The following is a 20,883-nucleotide window of genomic DNA, read 5'->3' as shown; positions in this document are numbered from 1 at the left end:
TAATTATTTAATTGTGTTATTTTAATTTTTATCTGAACACCTATACATGTATTTTATTTTATGATTTAAGTACGTACATCTATACATGTATTTTATGTCCTTATTGTTTTGAATTATTTAATTGTGTTGTTTTAAGGTTGTATATTTATTTGTTTAATTTTAGTTGCCCCTGAGGCAGCTCTATGAGCGAAACTCGGCCAGAGTCGGGCATTGAAATAAAGGGCTTCTTCTGATCGTCCGATTCTCATTGTCTTTACTATTTTATTTTTACTACAGGAAAAGCCTGTCAAAAATACAGGAAGAAAGATGCAAATGTAGACATTAGTCAGATGGAAGAATTTATTATTTAGGGGTAGGCTAGTTGTGATGCTAATAGGTTAAGAGGGGGTACTCTACAAGTTTTTCTCTGTCTCCATCTGCTGGAAGGGAGGCAAAACCCAGCAGTCTGGACTGATCCGGGTACGTACAGGGAAATTAAATGGTGGTAGGGATGGGTTTCAGTTGATATGTTATCTGTAAGTGATGTGTTGATTTGATTTTCCACCTTTACCAGGAGTCTCAGAACGAGCTACCAACCTCAAGAAATTAAACTTGTAAAATGAAAATTAAAGTAGTAAATACAACCTATACAATATACAACCCATCATATTACTCTACTCTCAGCCACATCCAACCTCAAGTAGATAAGTAGATATTTTGGGATGGGGATTTATCACGTACACACACTACCTGCTGTGCTCATAAAAGAAATTTCCTTATCACACTCTAGCTAAAGCAGTCTTAATATCCACAGATGTACACGCAACCCTAAGTCAACAGTTGTCATTTTAGTGAGTAGAGATGTGAAATTTGAGAGGTAAGTTACTATTTGAAGGCAGTATTTCTTTGTGGGAGTGGAATGGGTACAGCCAAATGTTCTACTCTGTACTAACAGGGGAATGTGCATTTTCTCCCCAGAAAAGCAGGATGGTAGTCCTCACAGATGTGTTATCCACTATGACACCTAGATCTCTTTCTTGGGTTGTAGCACCTAATATGGAACCCAACATTGTGTAATTATAGCATGGGTTATTTTTCCCTATATGCATCACCTTGCACTTATCCATGTGAGGCAAGACTTGCCCTGGGTAAAGCCATGCTGACTTTGTTCCATTAAACCATGTCTTTCTATGTGTTCTGTGATTTTTGATGTTTAGAACACTTTCCACTATTTTTCCTGGTACTGAAGTCAGGCTAACCGGTCTGTAGTTTCCCAGATCGCCCCTGGAGCCCTTTTTAAATATTGGGGTTACATTTGCTATCCTCCAGTCTTCAGGTACAATGGATGATTTTAATGATAAGTTACAAATTTTTACTAATAGGTCTGAAATTTCATTTTTTAGTTCCTTCAGAACTCTGGGGTGTAAACCATCCGGTCCAGGTGATTTACTACTCTTCAGTTTGTCAATCAGGCCTACCACATCTTCTAGGTTCACCGTGATTTGATTCAGTCCATCTGAATCATTACCCATGAAAACCTTCTCCATTACGGGTACCTCCCCAACATCCTCTTCAGAAGGAGGAAGATGTGGCTCCATGCCCATCTCCACAGGTGGTACCGCCGGTGCTGGATCCCGTTTCCGGATCCTCGGGCCTCCCGGTACCCCGGCACCCATCACAGGTCCCGGTGCCCTCGATGCCGGCGCAATTGCTGTCTGTTCCACCTCACCGACCATCGGTGCCCGTGCCCTGTAATTTGGGTTTTGGCCTTCCTCCTCGACCAAGGCAGTTCAACAGTGTGGCCCCTTACAACCCATGGGGAGATGCCTCCTCCGAGCCCTCCTCATAGGCCTCCGAGGACCTTCTTTCAGAGCTTTCTCCCCCAGACGAAAGACGGCACTTGCCTCCTGAGGACTTATCCTTCGCGAGCTTTGTGTGGGCAATGGCAGAGACCATTCCCTTCCAACGTTTAACCGAAGAGGATGCCCGCCACAAGATGTTGAGGTCCTTCAATTCGTGGATGTCCCTAAGGAGGTGATGGCCGTCCCGGTACATGAGGTTCTCCTGGACCTCCTACTGGCTCTGGGAGCATCCGGGTTCCACCTATTTAGTGCAACAGGCCCTGGGCTTCCAAAAGAGCCAGTTGCCTCACCAGTCAGTGGTAGTGGAATCAGCCCAGAAAAAGGCCAAAAGAACCTTCCCTCACTCCTCCACCCCTCCAGGGAAGGACCACAGAGCCTTAGACGCTCTAGGCTGAAAGTTTTCCAAGGAGCCATGCTCATCGCCCGAATAGCAGCTTACCAGTTGTACATGAATCAAGTATAACCTGAACCTGTGGAAATAGGTCCAAGAGTTTGCCGAGGGTCTACCACAACAGTTTCAGGGGGGCCTGGAATCCATCCTTCCAAAAAGATTTGAAGCCGGGAAGCATGAAGTGAGGGCGGCCTATGACGTCTTTGAGATGGCAGCAAGGGTCTCAGCGGCGGGCATTAGTGCCCGACGGTGGGCCTGGCTGAAAGCCTCCGACATTCGTCCGGAAGTCCAAGACAAACTGGCCGACCTCCCCTATACAGGAGAAAACCTGTTTGGGGACAAAATCCAGGGCACAGTGGCCCATCTCAAGGATCACCATGAGACCCTGTGCCCATTGTCTACTACCACCTCCAACTCCTGGTCGGTGACCCGCAGAGCGCCATGTAGAGATTCCAGAAAGCAATTTTACAGGCAACAGAGAGTACTCTCCGGTCTCACGTGCTCCTCCAGCTCAGGCTACTCAAAAGGGCCACCCTCACCAACAGGTACCTTGGACTCAGCCAGCCCCTCAGCCTAGCCTTGCAGCTTGTTTTTGACTGGCACAGAGAGAGCAACAGTCTTTCCCCAGTGCCCGCACCGTGCAACCCACCGGTAGGGGGCCAACTCTGCCTATGTGCATAAAGCTGGTCCCCTATTACCACCGACCGATGGGTGTTATCCATCACAGCACGGGGTTACCACCTGAACCTTCTCAATGTTCCCCCAGACTCTTCACCCTCTCCAGCGTGGAGCCTCGTGGAACACACAATGATCCTTGAGCTAGAACTCTCTGCCCTGCTATGGTCCAGAGTCTTAGAAACTGTCCCCCGGGCTCAGCGCAGCCAGGGGTTCTACTCCAGGTATTTTCTCATTCCAAAGAGAACAGGCAGCCTCAGTCTCATCCTCGACCTCCGGGCCTTAAACAAGTTCCTCCGGAGAGAGCGGTTCAAAATGGTATCCTTGGGTGCCTTACTCCCGCTTCTGCATCAAGGAGACTGGCTCTGCTCTCTCGATCTACAGGACACCTACAAACATTGCCAACTTTCTGCCTCATCGGAAATATCTGCGCTTCGTGGTAGGCCAGCGGCATTTCCAGTACAGGATTCTTCCCTTCAGGCTCATCTCCGCACCCTGAGTCTTCACAAAGTGCCTGGCAGTGGTGGGAGCACATTTGTGCTGGAAATGGGTGCATGTGTTCCCATATCTGGACGATTGGCTCATCAAGAGGTCTTTGAGGGGAGGAGCCCTTCAGTCCCCGAACGTGATGGTGGGGCTCCTCCAATTGCTGGGGTTCCTCGTCAATTTCCCGAAATCCCAGCTGATGCTATCCCAGCAGCTAAGTTTCATCAGGGTGGATCTGGACACCACGGTGGCCAAGGCGTGCGTTCCCAGCGAACGCATAGCCACCCTGGCTGGGTTAGCCAAGTCCATCCATCGCCAGCAGATGGCCTCAGCCTGCCTGCTCCTGAAGTTGCTGGGTCACATGGCGTCGTCTGTACATGTCACCCCAATGGCCCACCTGGCATGAGGGTAACGCAGTAGACTCTGCAGTCTCAGTGGCACCAAGCCTCTCAAGAACTCTCCACACTGTTCCGGATAACCGAACCACTTCAGCTCTCCCTCACCTGGTAGGCGCAGGAAGCCAACTTGAGCAAGGGACTTCCCTTTCAGCCCCTGGCTGCTCAGGTGATCCTGACTACAGGTGCCTCCAACCTAGGCTTGGGGGCCCAAGTCAGCGGCCTCTGCACACAAGGGGTGTGGTCGAAGCCCAAGGCGAGATGCCAGGTAAACTTCCTGGAACTCCAAGCAATGCGGTATGCACTCTACGCGTTCCAGGACTACCTGTCCAACAGGTCGTCTTGATCCAAACAGACAATCGAGTGGCTATGTGGTACATGAACAAACAGTGGGGCACAGGCTCTTATCTCCTCTGCCAAGAAGCAGCGCAGATTTGGTCCTGGACCCTGTCACGTTCTATGCTCCTGCATGCGATCTTCCTGGCAGGGAAGGAGAGTGTGATGGCGGACTGCCTCTGTTGTAAAAACAAAAACCAGACCGATGACTTGGAAAGGATTTTATTCAATTATTATTGAACATGCCCAACTCTGGCCAAAGGTTCGCTTTATGGCTGCATCAGGGGCTCTACAAGAAACATATTAAACATAAATTTTATTAATGATAAAAGAACCCAAACCATATAAATAAAACAAACAAGTTGCGTAATGTAAAAATAAACCGATATCCGGTCAATAACAAACTTTGTATGTTTAGGTAGATGAAAAAGCGAGGTGACAAAATGAGTGTAGAACGGAGAAGAAATAATGAACACTATCTCTGCACACTAAGGGGCGGATTTTCAGAGCCCTGCTCGCGTAAATCCGCCCAAAACCGGGCGGATTTACGCGAGCAGGACCCTGCGCGCCGGGAAGCCTATTTTACATAGGCCTCCCGGCGCGCGCAGAGCCCCGGGACTCGCGTACGTCCCGGGGTTCTCGGAGGGGGGCGTGTCGGGGGGCGGGGCCGGAGCGCGCGGCGTTGCGGGGGCGTGTCGGCAGCGTTTTGGGGGCGGGTACGGGGCGTGGCTACGGCCCGGGGGCGTGGCCGCGCCCTCCGTACCCGCCCCCAGGTCGCGGCCCGGCGCGCAGCAGGCCCGCTGGCGCGCGGGGATTTACGTCTCCCTCCGGGAGGCGTAAATCCCCCGACAAAGGTAAGGGGGGGGTGTAGACAGGGCCGGGTGGGTGGGTAAGGGAGGGTAAGGTGAGGGGAGGGCAAAGGAAAGTTCCCTCCGAGGCCGCTCCGCTCCGCGCTGCCTCCCCCCGAACGGGGGGAGGCAGCGCGGCTCGGCGCGCGCAGGCTATACAAAATCGATAGCCTTGCGCGCGCCGATCCAGGATTTTAGTGGATACGCGCGGCTCCGCGCGTATCTACTAAAATCCAGCGTACTTTTGCTTGAGTCTGATGCGCAAGCAAAAGTAGGCTGATCGCGCTTCTTTTAAAATCTACCCCTATGAGACCGGGCTTTCTCTACAGCCATTCCACCGTTATGGAATTCCATCCCCTCAAACATCAGAACAGAACCATGCATCTCAACCTTCAAAAAAAGACTAAAGACCTGGATATTCACACAAGCTTTCCCGGAGGCCAATTGATCGAACACCTCCAAGCCACCCCTAATATCCAACTACACCATGGTTAACTAATCTCCAACATGGTTAACTATTCTCCTACTACTCCATGGTTAACCTTATCTTCTATCGTTTACCTGTGTGAATTATAACCTGTCCTTTCTCTTCCTTCTCAGCCAAGTTCTTATCACCCTGTTATATGTAACTGTCTTTTCCGCACCATTGTTATAGTCATGTTTACTATGCACCCCTGTTTTATGTGTGCCAGCACGATGTGACTGCTGTCTCGAATGCCGGTATATAAAAATCTGAAATAAATAAATAAATGAATCAACATTACCTTCAATTTAGGTAACATCTAGAGTATGTACTCTAGTGCAATATATATTCTCTCGGGCATGTTCAATAATAATTGAATAAAATTCTTTCCAAGGCGTCGGTCTGATTTTTGTTTTTCCATTTCCGTGGCTTTCCTGGACCGTTTATCGTCTTGTTTTGTGGGACCGCCTCTGTTGGACATTCCACCCCCACAAGTGGTTCCTCAACTCCTCTGTGGCAGACGAGATCTTCCGCTGATGGGGTCAGCCGGATGTGGATCTCTTCGCATCCTCACAGAACCACATGGTGGACTGCTTTTGCTCCCTGCGCAGGGAGGAAAAGGGACCAGCCTTGGATGCCCTCACCCACTCCTGGAGTGCAGGTCTCCTGTATACATACCCTCCGATTCCGCTCATAGGCAAGACTCTCATGAAGCTTCAACAGGACTGAGGCTCCATGATCCTCATAGCCCTGCATTGGCCGTGACAGGTCTGGTTTCCAATCTTCCGTGACCTGTCGGTCCAGGAGCCCATCCGCCTGGGCCCGCCCGACCTCATCACCCAGAATCAGGGCAGGCTATGCCACCCGAACCTCCAGGCGTTGGCCCTCACGGCTTGGACGTTGAAAGGCTAGTGCTGCAGTCCCTCGACCTTTTGGATAATGTGTCTCAAGTCCTGGTAGCTTCGCAGAAGTCCTACCAAGCGAAATGGAGAAGGTTCTCGTCCTGGTGTGCGGAACAGGGTCTTGACCCCTTTACTTGCCCAACACCTAGGCTTTTGGACTACCTCTGGCGCCTTTCAGAGTCTGGGCTACAGACTACCTCAATCCGGGTACATCTGAGTGCCATCAGTGCCTACCACTGCGGAGTGGGCGACACTCGTTTTGGTGCAGCCCTTAGTGGGGCATTTCATGAGAGGCTTACTTCAACTGAAGCTTCCACTATTTCGTCCTGTTGTGGCCTGGGACCTCAACATAGTGCTAGCATGTCTCCCTGACTTGAAAACAGAGTGCTACAAATGCCTGAGTAAAAATTATGATTCTTCATGCAGTCTCTTCATAAAGATTTCTCGGAGTGGGTTAAGCCTGGCAGTAGAGGCTTCATACCTGTCTCTCTGATGCAAACAAGCCCAATTCTAGACTGGCCTTGAAACCAAGGGATGTATCAGACAAGATGCTGGGCTTGATGGACCTGACCCAGCATGGCATTTCTTATTTTCTGAAAGTTATGCTGGTGGCCAGGACTTGTCAAAATGGTTCCCCACTTTCCCTCAGCTCATCACAAAAACTTAGAAAACTCTACTTATGAGTCTGTGTGTGTGCCAAACCTTGATTGGATGTGTGTGCTCCTCTACACACTATACTGAGAGCTCAGTGTGGTGGTGTCCCAAGTTCCAAGTGGCCACTGAAAGAGGGCCAGTGGACCTTCCACACCAAAGGCAATCCACTGGGCTTTGAGTACCCTCTATACAGCCTTCACATGTATAGTCCCCTATGAAGTCTTCCCTCATATCTCTAATGATATTTAGATAAGTGATAGACAAAGTGATTGTGGAGGTATTCAGTTGCCTCAAAGATGTCTACTCAAGATGCCTGTTGTAAGCAGTGATAGACAAAGTGATTGTGGAGGTATTCAGTTGCCTCAAAGATGCCTACTCAAGATGCCTGTTGTAAGCGATGCCTATAAAGACATCAAGTGATTTGCCTCAAGAGATATCGTTATGAACGTTGGGTACATTGACTCTGGTTTGCTCTTCTGTAGCTCTGCTGGCCTTGTCTGACTTTAGCCTCCTTGGCAGGAATGGTTGTGCTGGTGACCATTATATCCACTATGCCATCTGCCCCTGTAGTATTCGGACTTGCCTATCTTCAACCCTTTTTTCATTCCATCAAGGATTTGGAATCTGAAGAACCTTTGGGATCAGACTTCAAATCAACTATTGAACATAACATTAGAGATGCCATACTGGATCAGACCAAGGATCCATCAAGTCCAGTATCCTATTTCCATCAGTGGCCAATCCAAGTCTCAAGTACCTAGCAAGTATTCAAACATTAAATAGATCCCATGCTACTAATGCTAGCAACAAGCAGTGGCTATTCCCTGTTGATTAATAGCAGTTTATGGACTTCTCCAGCCAAATCTTTTTTTAAACCCAGCTACAGTTATTTGCCTTAACCATATCCTCTGGTATCAGAGCTTAAAATGTGCCACTTGCTAACTTCATGGAGTGCCCCCTAGACCTTTTATTATCTGAAAGAGTATAACCGAATCACATTTACCTGTTCAAGTCCTTTCATGATTTTGTAGACCTCTATCATATGCCACCTCAGCCGTCTCTTCTCCAAGCTGAATAGCCCTAACCTCTTTAGCCTTTCCTCATAGGGGAGCTGTTCCATGCCTTTTATCATTTTGAGCAGAGTTGAAAAGGACTCCTTTACATATCTCCCTTCAGAGCTGCCTTTGCAATCAGAAGAAATTTGTTCCTTTCTCTTTTTTTATACAGAGCATGGGGAAGACTCTCCTATTTGATTTAGAGGTCTGTGCAGGGCACCATTACTTAGCCTTCTGAAGTACCTGGACGCACCTGTAGGGACAACTAGAAGAATTTATGGGAACACCCAGACATGGTGTTTCTTTTTAACATGAGAAAGCAGACACAATGTATTATGTTCAAGCAACTCCCAGATTTGACCATATCCAGTTCCTGCTTCAGAGCATAGTAGTTGAATCTATTCTCTCTTCATCTTTGTTTGCTACTGCTGCTGTTCCTAGCCATGGTTGTACCTTTCCTCTTCATGCTGGTGACTCCATGTAGGACATGGCTTTCCTACTGCTCCAGCTGGCCCATCTTTAGGCTTGTGTGGGTCTGACTACTGCAGAACCTGGTGCAGTAGCACTGTTAACATCAACCTAAAGATGACCCTGGATACAATTGGAGATTCGACCCTCATGTATTCTTAGGAAATAATTTTCTTAAATGTCAAGTCAGTCTTTTAAAGATCAGTAACATAAGTTTGTTTAGCAAGGAGAATGCCTTCTAAAGAAAAACAAGCAAATACAAGATCAGTTAATTTGAAAATTTAAGAGATTGTCAGCTAATTCAGGTGTCTGTAGTTCAGCTTCAGTTAGCATACTTTCATAGTTGCCATTTCCATATGGCTTGAATTGAATACTCCATACTCCTACTGCTTCCTTGGGCATATCTACCATTGCTGTAAATCCTTTACTGAAATGTAGTTGGAGTAATTGGAGTAATTCACTCCAACTACTAGACATAGTTAAATGACTTGAGGACCCATTTGTTAATTATCTTGTGATCTATATAGTTTACTTTCACATGAAATGTATGTTGCTTCTTGGTGGATTCAGTGGTGATCTCTTTGGCTGTTTTTGCTCTCTGATTATTTTTTCTTGATCCCTTTCATAGTCTGAAAAATATTTAGTCTCTTTTGCATTTTGAGGTTTCCCTTCAATGCAAAATAGTCCTTTGTAAAATGTCCAAATTTCTTGCAGCGATAGCTTTTTATTTTGTCATTTTCTCTGAAAATTCTTCAAACTCTGCATGCTGATTCAGTATTGGAAGAATCCTTTTTCTGACATTTTTCTTACAGAAATAACTTCAGACTTTTTCTGAAGTTAGCTCAGACATTGCACACATCAAAGCTTCTGGTCACTCTATAATATATTCGAGAGAATCCTTGAATTGCCAGTGATGCAACTTTTTCCTCAGTTGAATCTCCTAAGGTTTTGTTCATCTAATAATTCTACACCCTTGGATATATATAGTTAGGAGTCTTTTTTTTTTTGTACTTGACAGTACTTTTCTCACGCTTAAGGTTCTTATTTTTTCCATGGATACATTCTCTGTTTGCCTGTTCCAAATGTTGTCAGATGCCTTTGGTTAATAACATGATTTGTTTGTGAAGTCTTAATGTATGAGCAATTATGTTCATGACATCCTGATCATTTTTCTTCCAAACATTTTTTTTTTCTACTTTTATGTAGCTGTCAGATTCTATGACTGATCTTAAATTTCCAAGTTGGATTATTGTGGGAATTCAACATTTCAGAAGATTGTAGTATTTTCAGACATGTTTTAATTTTACTTTCAATTTGTTTATAGAAAATATTTTCGGGACAGGTTGCTGCTTAACATATCTATGCAGTTCACAAAAAAATTCCTTATACAGGTTTCTATCTGCATCTTGTTTACCTTGCTCTTTCTTTACTGTTTTTGTTTGGTTTTTTTTACTTGTTTAGGAGCTTATCTCCCTCAGCTCTGGGCTATCTCTATCTGTTCTTTATCTTTTACATTGCCTGGACCTGTAACCCATGTTTTGTTAGACACGTGGCACCATGGAGTTTATGTAGATAAGAGAATGCCTTCTAAAGAAAAAAAAAAACCCCCAGGGAGGTTTCCACTTTGCAAGAGCAGTAAAACAGTACTGCTTTTATTAACAAGGTAAAATGGAGCTGTGGGCAGCCAGGAACTCCACTTGCACTGTAACAGGAAGCAAGTAAATACTAGGTAACTCAATACAGTCCAGCACAGTGGAATAAAATGTATTTCCAACACAATCAATTTGAATAACTTATAAATTGTTGAGCCCCGTTTGAATCACCATTGTGGTTTTCTTTCAATTGACTCCTTTCCCATTCATATTTGGATAAATCTAGAAATACTGCATTTTCCCAGCCCTTATCTGCTGGTTTAATTCAAATGGTTTATTTTTTTATTTCTGCTTCTATATTGGTTTGAGTGGATTACACACTTAACATTCATAAAATAAAAACATGATATAAAACAAACAAAAAAAGTAATTCCTCAGGTTATTCAAAATCTGTCTTTTTTTTTCTTTTGTGACAAAGAGAACAATGAAGGAGTTCAGGTATGTGGCTCAAGATTTTGGAGTCAGAGACAGGGAGCCACTAAGTTGGAGAAACAAGACAGTATGATCAGCAGGTACTTCCGTGTTCACGTTTGAGAAACTTTGACCTGTGCAGTTTTGAAAGAGCATTCGTATGTGGCTCCAATAAGACATCAATTTAAAAATCTATTAAACCAATTCAGTATTACTGTTCTTCCTTCATAGATAAGTTGATAGAACTAATATTTCTCCATAGACAAGCAGGGCTAGATCAGTTCCGCATGTGGGTGATGAGGAGCTACATCTAAGTCCAACACAGTGCATGTCTCTCCTTGTGAGCTTCCAATATTGGTAGTACGTCCTCACCATGAAATGGTGGATTCTCCTCTATGAGAATCCCATCATGAATTGGAAGGGGAAGAAGTCATTTCAGTTCATTCTGAGTTCCTGTCAGACATTTCCCCCTCAGATCAGCAGAGATCTCCTCAGTCACCCTTATTGACAGGGGTCTTATTTCGGTGTTTCCCTGTGGGTTAGGGAAGAGGAATATTCCAAGAAAATTCCTTTAGATCCCCTACCAAACTTACCTCAGCATACCTCTCCTCTGAATGATCTTTGCTACTCCTGGTTTTTGGCTAAAGCTGATAGACACTGTCCATCAGTGTCAGGAAGGAGGACCACCCAAGAACAGATGTTTGTTTCTTCAGTTTCTTCAATCTCCAACAGAGTCTATAGCTATTCCTGTTTATAAACTCCTCTAGAACCTGTGGATGAGGATGTGGCAGTGTGGCACAGCACAAGCGGTCTGTGGTTGGCTGGAGGACAGATTTCATTCTGGACTCTAGCTGTCTCTTGTACAAACTTTACTATTACAGCCAAATGAATAACAGAAGCTGCTTATCTCAGTCTGTTCTCCACTGAGCCTAAGCTATATTCCTTCTCAGCGGAGCCACCCTGTTCCCAGAATATCTTGTCTTAAGGTAGACTGGGACCAGACAAATGGAGCCAGTCCTTTAAGGAGTTCTGACAGTTTCTCTGGAACACTGTCACATACCTTTCCCCTCAGCTCAGTCTTGCCCGATTTGAGCATCTGCCCCTATTAGGGCTATGTTCTGTAGTAGGACCCAACTATGCTTGCTTTTGGGGTCTGTCTTAACGTGGGATGATGACTTTCACATTCTGACACCCCTCTCCACCTGTCTTAAGGTATGACATCCTAAACCAGGGAACAACTTGCCCTTTCATTCTTGGGGATCTCATTTGCCTAAGGTACTTTTAGCATCTATAGAGTACCCTTCCCCCCACCCTTTTGTTTTTTTTCCTAAGATTTCCCTGTACAATTCCAACTTCTGTTTCTCTGGGCGACCTGCCCCAGAGAGTCCCAGAGTCTCATTTCCCGGAATGTCAAGTTCACAAGTCTTGAGTTACAGCTTGTCCTCTCTGGATTAGACCTCCAGGATATCTATTTTCTGTCTATTCCTGGCCACCTCAGCCTTCCTTACTTTGCTGATGGTTGGCGGCCCAATTTTCCAAAATCCAGTCTGGTTTTTCCTCCGCCTCCTGGATACCTGGGCTCATGGTGTCTAGCTCCGCCTCAGTGCTTTCCTCTCCTCCTTGCTTTGGCTTCTACCCCTGCTTTCTATTGCCTACAGTCCTCGGAAACTGGGTTAGCCAAGCTAAGGTGCTGTTGCTCTCCAGTTCATGTTAGCGCATGAGATTCCTGCCCCCTCATGGAAATCCATACTGCCAGGCCTGACCACAAACTCCTTTGCACCTGGGTCATGGTTCCTGTGAGTTCTTTTTCCAGTCTTCCATATTTTTCTCTTGTCCTTCACTGGGCCTGTTCTTGACCACTTGGGTGCAGTTCTGCCATCTGCTTCCCTGGTGCAGTCCCTGCTTTCTCTGTCCCATTGCCAGGGCTGTCTGAGCGTCTTCCTTAGGCCACTCTCTGGAATAATCCTAGTCAAGCTGGCTCTGCTGATGCTTTGCCAGGCTTCCCTTTAGGATCATCTTCACGCCATTCTCTGGAATGATCTGGTTGGCCTTGGTTAAGCTGACCTTCTTTTCTTTTTGTATCTCAGAGTCTTTGTGCTCCTGGATGGTACAACCCCAATTAGGTGACTCACAGGGTTGCTGTGCTTCATCTGCTTCCAGGCATTCCAAGCCCTTTTCTGGCTTGTTCTAGTATGCTGGAGGTCTGTGGCTGGCTGGAGGACAGACTTCAGTCTGGACTCTAGCTGTCTTTTGTACAAACTTTGTTACAGATAAATGACTAACAGAACCTGCTTACCTCCTTTGGAGATTTGCCTTTATCCAAGTGGACTTCACCCTCTAGTGTTGGCTGCGTCACTAGGCTGATATCCATAACTTTCACTTTCCTCCTCATGGCAGTCCATTGCTAAATGACTTCTCCTTCTCCTTAAGGCAAGTGGAAGATACTGTGGCTGGTGGATGAGTCCAGAAGAAGCTGCCTGCCTTGGAGGGTTGTTGCTGGGGTCCTCCACTCTCATTGCTGTCTCCCCATGTGGTACGGCTAATTCACGCCTGCTTGTTGATTGGAGAAAGCAAGTTTGCATACCTGTAAACTGGGTTCCCCGCAGACAGCAGGATGAATTAGCCATTCTTAGTACTCACCTGCCTTCTTGGGGGCTGATGCAATAATGTCTGCGGAAAGCGGGCGCTGACTTTTCAGCGCCCGCTTTCTTAATGCACGCATGGCGCCTGCAAGGGAGGGAGGGGGACGTAATATGTAAATTAGGGGGTCACGCTAGGAAGGAGGCGCTAGGGTCGCTTGCGTGACCTTAGCGCCTCCTTGCTAACGCGACCCGCCGTGGCTGCCAGTTATGAAGACCGATGCTGGTAAACTCGGCCTTGGTTTTCATAACCTGCCTGTCTGCCAGTAATGAAAACGGCTGCCGAGTTTATCCATTTTCATTACTGGCAGATGGCCGGTTATGAAAACAGATGCCGAGGTTACCGGTGTCAGTCTTCATAACTCGGCGGTCTGCTGAGTTATTTTATTTTATTTTTTTTACTTTAAAAAAGAAGTACAGAAAAGCAGAAAAAACTTTTTACCTGCACTCAGCTATTAACGCCTGCTCCCTGCTTTATTTCTGGGTCAAAGATGGAGTGAGCTAATTTTACCCCATATCTGACCAGGAGTTAAATTTCTTTTGCATTAAACCTTTAGGACTTTTAAGCATCTCTGTATTGGGGAGAAATAATTAATGCCTTCATTGGCATCCAGTTTGTGTGCAAAGGTGCTAATCTGTACACACACATTGCTGTGTGCAAAATTCCTTGTTATATAAAGAGTAAAATTTGTGCATAAAAAAATGCGCACAGCATAGTGCACTTTATTGCATCAGACTGTAAAAGAGCAATTTCTTTTAATATTTACACAACTGAAAGTATCCACACAGCTTCGTCATCTATTACAACCCTAACAGACCTGGTCTAGCAATCACAAAATGAACTATTGCAAGTTGGATCTCAGATTGTATATCTTTTCCTGGAGGAAAAGTCCATAAACCATTATTAGCCATGTAGATTTGGGAAAGCTTATTGCTGGTTATGAATAAAAAGAATTGAATCTATTCTTTGAGATCCTGCTGGGTACTTGTGATCTGGACTGGCCACTATCTGAGACAGAATGCTGGGTTTCAAGGACATTTGATCTGACCCACTATGGCATTTTACGTTTTTATATTGGTAAAACAGGCTTCACTTTAGAAGACTTTATGAAGGGCAGTGGCAGATTCTACAGCTCACCTTGGCTACCTCTATTGAGGATATATGAAAGCTATGTGGATTTCAGATTATACATTTATCTGTCGTTACTCCTTGGATTCTGATTCATACCATGATAGTAAATTTAGAAAATCAGATCAGTTTAAAAATTGACTTTTTCTACAATTCGTTTTCACCAAATGATTTTTTGTACGGATTATTTTAAGAAGTGTGATTAACAGACTTCAAGACAACTCTTAGTTTTGTAATCCCTTATGTTGTACTGGTATAGTCCCACTTAGAAAGCACAGTTGCTTATCTGTAGCTGGTGGTGGCCAAGGACAGTAGGATAAATAAGTTAAATATACCTTTCCCATCTCCCCTTGGAGTTGAATATTTTTTCCTCATAGGCTATATTTGACTGAGGGGAATCTTATATGTGTAGACTGTTGCACATACTGTGCTAGTTCACGTTAGCATATATTTCATCTTTGGCACTGTCAGGTAACTTCACCCACATATGTGACTGATTTATCCTGCTGTCCATAGAGTATCCAAGTTTGCAGATACTGTGCTATATCTGAGCCTGTCTGTTGACTCAGTGGCTAGTGCATTGAAACAGAGTCATAAGGCGGGGGACACACATGTAGGATGTGAATGCATCAGAAAGGGGTTGGAGAGGCACTTTTGATTTGGTGTGGGGCAATGTGAGTAAGTCTGCCAGAAGGAGGTTGGGACAGAAAGGGGATGAGTATGGTAAAAGGCACTGGGGGGAGCCTGCACTATAAATTGTGTGTATAGGGCAAAAACGGCCAAAGTGGCCACTTCCAAAGGTTAGTTATTGCATACCTGAGACCACCAAATCTTATTTGTGACAACCTGAGAGAGGTTCCATCTTCAGAAGTGACTTTGAAAGCTTATGTAGATCTGTGATCTTTAGATAACAATATTATGTTGGTCTACAATCTGCAACAAATCCAATTTACTCCATGACCACTATGACTGTTAAAATCTACCAAAATTTCATTAAATTTAGATTCAGAGCTTTGTGACTAAAAAGTCAAGTTACAAATAGTTATAGTTGGTTATTGTTGGTATCCTTTATCAAAGATGCAATCCAGAGCCATGAAGATACCAGTGCATTACGTGACAGATATCTGGTTTATTGTCCAGACTGTTTCATTGTCCCATATTTTGCCTGTTTTACAGTCATGTGCAATTTCAGGATCATATACTGAAATCAATATTTACCTTGTTAGTTTTCAATTTTAACTATGTTTAAGTTGGAAATGTGTGTGTTTGTTTTCATTTTAACAATTTTGGCTCATTTTCAGGGGCCTGAATGCATTCAGTATCTTCAGCAAGAATATCTACCTTCATTGCACATAGCTCCTGAAATAATTCAAGTAAGTATATTTTTTGTTCCCTAATTGCTAGCAAGAAGCATTTTATTGCATACTAATATATTAGACTTCTCATAAAAGCATTCCGTATTTTAAGTGTCAGACGCATGCATCTGCTCCCTATGAGGTTGTTTTATTTAAATACATTTTGTTTCTTTCATTTTGGCAAACCAACTAAACATAGATGTCAACAAAAATGTGCCATTTGGTTTACCCAGTCTGCCCATTTATAGCTATCCACTGGTCTGTTGCAGGTCTTACTCAACCTGTGCTCTTCTTCTTTTCTCTGCCATTAAGGACCCTTTGAGTCTACCGTGCATTCTTGAATTCTGCCACTGTGGTGTTTCCTATCATTTCTGTTGGAAGCTTGTAGTAGGTGTCCACTAGACTTGGTTAAAGTATTTTCTCACATTCTTTTTGAGCGTCCCTCTTGTCAGCTTGATATATCTTCCAGCTTTTCTTCCTTTGGAAAATTCTTTCTTCTGGTACTTTTCTGAAGCCTGCTGGATAGCTGGATGTTATCTCCCCTTTTCCCTTCTTTTTTTCTGGCTTATATATTGATACCAGCAGCAAGTATGTAGTTGTACAGTGATTACTGCTAAGCGCTAAGCAGTTTGAATGATACTGATTTTGTATCTGTGGGACAACACTGATTTGACTAATGAAATGAATAATGTATTTTTAAATGTTGGTTGAGTTGTAGAAAGACACACCCATTGATGCTTAACACTTGTGTTGAAGTAAGTGATGGAAATTCCAGTCCTTCTTTTATATGTATGAGATTTTTGTACAGTGCCTCTAGTGTTTGGCTAGAGTACATGTACTGCATAATCTGAAACCCAAACCTGTTTGAGATAGAGTGGGGCTCTAAACTGCCATAGAAGACTATACCTTTAAAATAAAGGCTTTCAACCTTTTTGTATTAAATAAGTAAAGAAAACAGAGGCATAACTTCAGGAATGTTTTCCAACATGTATTTGTTGAAGGGTTGATGGGATGTTTACATAGCATATTGAATACTGCTGTGCTTCAGTATGGTTCTTTTCATTTGCTGCAACATGAGAGAAAGGAGAGCAGCAGCTTTGGGGTTACCTTTGTCTGTCTGTGCAAGGGCTTACAATTGTGGTGCTTATGGCAGGCAGTAAGATGCCATTCCGAAAGCCCCATCCCCATACCTTTCAAACTGCTGAACCCAGAGCAAAACGGAAGCGGTCTTTTAATTTTTTTAGTTACCAAAAAAGTTTTACCTATGAATTCAAACTTTGAAAACCTGTCAGAGTTGTGAGCCCTTGCGCTGAGGTGTGCTTGAAGCAGCCTAGCAGGTGAGCCTACTAAACCCACGCTGGAAGCTGGTGGACATGCCCTTTGACAGGACTGAGCTGGACCTTCATCTATACTAGCCCCGTTCCCTGTAGGTTGAGCCCTTGGGTTCCAGGGGCCGGCCGGCAGGATTTAGGTGAGTGTCCCTAAGGGCGGTCAGAGAGAGAATGTCCAGAGCCAGGCTGAGGTCAGGGCAGGCAGCAAGCAAGGTGTAATCAGGATCTGTAGCAAAGGTTAGTAACAGATCATCAGACAGGCAAGGGACCAGAAAGAGGCAGGAACAAGGCTGGGCAGACTGAACGAGGTAAGGCAGACTGGAGCACAGCAGGATCTGGTGTAGCAACACGCACTGCAAGGCTGAAGAGGACCTATTGCTGAGGCAAGGCTAGGGAGCGTGCTGGGGTTTATATACTCGGCCACGCAACGTCAATCATGTGCTCCAGCTGTTCCAATTCCTGCTGCAGGGCCTTTGTGGCGGCGCGATACACGTGCCTAGGGAGGCCTGCAGGAGGAACAGCATGGCGGTGTCTTCGTGGGCTGTTGGTGGCATAGATGTGTGCGGCTGGCCAAGCATTAAAAAAGCAAGTAATAGACTACACACATGGACAGAACCAGTTTTTTAGGGGTGGTCAAGCTGGGCGGTCACAGTGCATCATGTTGTAGCCCAGAGAGATATGCTGGCTGGGCCACGGTGGACCCAGTTCTTCCACAGCCCAAAGAGATGGGGAGGCCCTGAGTGTGTGCCCTATGAAAGAGATTGAGAGTCTGGTTGTGAGCTTGTGTGAATGAGAACCTACATGCAATCGTGTGTGTGTTAGAGCCTGTGTATGTGAGAGAATGAGGGGAGCGTGTGTATGAGAATGAATGTGTGAGCATATATTTACATGTGTATGACAGAGAGCCTGTGTGAGAGAATGAACCATGGATGTGTGCGAGAGAGAGGCTGTGCATCTGAGAGCTTATCTGTGACACATAGGCGCTCACATTCTCTCACACGCTTACACATTTGGGGGCTGGGAAGATGGCCCCATCATCCATTTTCATCCAGAATGTCATTTGCCCTAGAACCGGCCCTGCACATGGACATATGCACAGTGATAAATCTGTGAGTGTAGGGCAGTGATGGCTAACCTATGACACGCGTGTCAGAGGAGACACGCCGAGACGTTTTGGCTGACACGCGCAGCGTTTCAAGGACTATCGAATTTTTTTTTCGGCTGCGCCGAGCCTTTTCTTTTTCAGCTGCGCCGACCCTTTAAAATTTGTTTTTTAGTATCCCCCTACCCTCCGGACCCCTCCACCAATGCCCCCGGGCACAGGGAGGCTCATGCAGCGCAGTGATGAGGCTCAAGACAAAGATCGCATTTAAACGAGCTGATTCTCCTCCTCCTTCCTGCCTGTGCGGCCCGGGAAGTAAACGTTGCCGGAGCCGTGTGGGCAGGAAGGAGGAAAAGCATCAGCGCGTGCAGAAGAGGAGCAGCATTTGCGTTTACGGGCCGCGCGAATTCCAAGTCGCAGCGGTCCGAGAAGAGGAAGAGGCCCGGTAGCAGGGCCGCCGCGGCCAGAGAAGATCAGGGCCGCTGCAGAGCCCATCCTGCGGCGACCCGCAAAGAGGAGGCCCAGAGGTGAGAGAGAGGCTGAGGGTCTGTAGAGTGTGCATGTGTGCGTGTATGAGATGAATTGAGAGATTGTGTGTGAGAGTGAGGACCTGAATGCAGAGACAGCATGTGAGAGCCTGTGTGTGTGTGTGAGTGAGCATGTGCGAGTGAGAGCCTGTGTATGAATGATTGTATGAGAGAGAGCATGTGCCAGTGAGAGCCTGTGTATATGAATGATTGTATGAGAGAGAGCATGTGCCAGTGAGAGTCTGTGTGTATGAATGATTGTATGAGAGAGAGCATGTGCCAGTGAGAGCCTGTGTGTGTGTGTGTGAGAGAGAAATGCATGTGAGAATGAGAACCTGACTGTGTGTTTGAGGGAAGAAGATGGAGAGAAAAGAAACAGAAAAAAAGACAATATAAAAGGAATTGGCAAAAAAATAAGAAAGGGAAGGTGGAAAAAAAAGCCTGTGACCAACCAATTAGAAAACTAAGATCAGACAGCAAAGGCAAAAAAAAAAAAAAAATTACTTTTTAGTGATTGGCACATGTAATCTTTGGGAATGTGCAAAAATAGCACTTTATCTACAGATCTCACAATGTACGAGATCAGCATGGAGAAAGTGGAAGCCCACGGGGCCTGCACAGAGGAGGCAGCAGAATGGGCTTCAGTGTCAGTAGCAGCAATCGGCACCTCCCCAATAGCCATGTGGCAGCAGTGACAGTGGCAGCAGAGGAACGAGAGAGGTTCCGAGATTGCTGGCAAAAGAGAGGGGGGTCTGCCTTTAATGTGTGCATGTGTATGAATGGGACTCTGCTTGGGGGTGTATGTATGTGAATGCATGGGTGCCTGCCTGGGGGTCTGTGTGTGTGAGAATGAATGTGTGCATGCCTGGGGGATGGGGAGGGAGTGGTGTGAAAATGAATGGGAGCCAATAAAAGAAACCGATTGACAGATGAAGTTTGTAATGCTTGCTTGGACTTGAAGTGTACGAAATACCAACCTTCAATTGAAGATTTAGTCAATGAAATTCAGCAACAAAAAAGTCACTAAGCAGGTAAGGTAAAGAATTATTTGTTTTTGCTTTATTAATAAATACAGTACATATATTAAAATTATAACTTTTTGTTATTGATTAGAGCTACAAATAATCACAAAATTATGGATTTTTCTAGAAGTGACACACCACCCGAGTTATGCTCGTTTTTTTAATGAATTTTGACACACTGAGCTCAAAAGGTTGGCCATCACTGGTGTAGGGGGAGGCATGTTTAGGGAGGAATTTGGTTATATTTGGGCAGGGTTTGTTTTGTGTGTGACAGGTTGTGGAGGTGTGTATTGTGGAGAGTGTCTGCAAGGTATGAAGTGTGTATAAGTGGGTCTAGAAGGAATTTGTGTGTATATGTGGAAGTTTTTTATGGGGGTGTTGGATAGCAGGTGTGGGTTGAGGTAGCTTGAATGGGTGCCATCCTTTGCCAGCTGTTCAGTTTTATTCCCCAGTCTTAACAGTCTGCAGCCTCTTACAGTCTAGACTCTAGAGTAATAAAGTAATTGAGACTTTTTGGGAGGGTGTTCTCTGAAAATACTGATAGTGTTTCTGGTTTTCAAACTCTACTAAAAGATATGGATTCATTCATTTATTTAAACATAAAGCCTTTCTCATTAGTAATCCTAAAGCAAGGAGCAAGCACATTACAGCAATACAATCTTAAAATTATGCAGTTATATAAAGATAAACACTCCTGACACAATCAAATAAGAAAATAACTTCGACAGCAATTACATCAACAATTCAACAAACAAAAGTATAAAAGAGGCCAAACTCCAGAGCAGAATCGTCAAAAACAGTTTGAAGTCCAAAAAAACAAATGGGGACACACATAGTAACCCAAAACCTGACTTAGCCTAACAGTGCTAACAAGTCAGTAAAAAAAAAACAAAAAACGAATTAAATCTGAATAAAAGGTGGCAATATAAAGCAATGTAACATATCTTCAACTGAAGGCCCTGCTAAACCCTTATGATCTTGGGCAAGTCACTTTACAGTCCGTTGCCTCAGGTATACAAATGTATAAGGTCATGTGTCAAGCCACGGTAGGGCTGTAACGCTCGTTAAAAAGTGCATATTGTGCGATATACACGATATTTAGCATAATCCAGATTCCCTCCCCTATTACATTCAGCTGCTTTGCATGGGATTTGCATGCATTAATTTAGCAAATTCATGCAAGCCAGCTCATGCATCAGCA

At 45.0% G+C, this 20,883-nt stretch overlaps 1 protein-coding gene across 5 annotated transcripts in view; it reads left to right on the top strand.

The window, feature by feature from the left end:
* XPOT (exportin for tRNA) overlaps nucleotides 1-20,883 on the top strand; it is a 296,178-nt gene that overhangs the window by 222,999 nt on the left and 52,296 nt on the right. For all 5 annotated transcript variants that reach the window (XM_029615696.1, XM_029615695.1, XM_029615692.1 and 2 more), the window contains one exon: nucleotides 15,647-15,718. In XM_029615696.1, the coding sequence (XP_029471556.1) occupies nucleotides 15,647-15,718 (72 nt within the window). The remainder of the gene's footprint in view (nucleotides 1-15,646; nucleotides 15,719-20,883) is intronic.

The sequence above is a fragment of the Rhinatrema bivittatum genome, chromosome 9 (genome assembly GCF_901001135.1).
Source record: "Rhinatrema bivittatum chromosome 9, aRhiBiv1.1, whole genome shotgun sequence".
Lineage (NCBI taxonomy): Eukaryota > Metazoa > Chordata > Amphibia > Gymnophiona > Rhinatrematidae > Rhinatrema > Rhinatrema bivittatum.
This window is presented reverse-complemented; position numbering and strand designations above follow the sequence as displayed.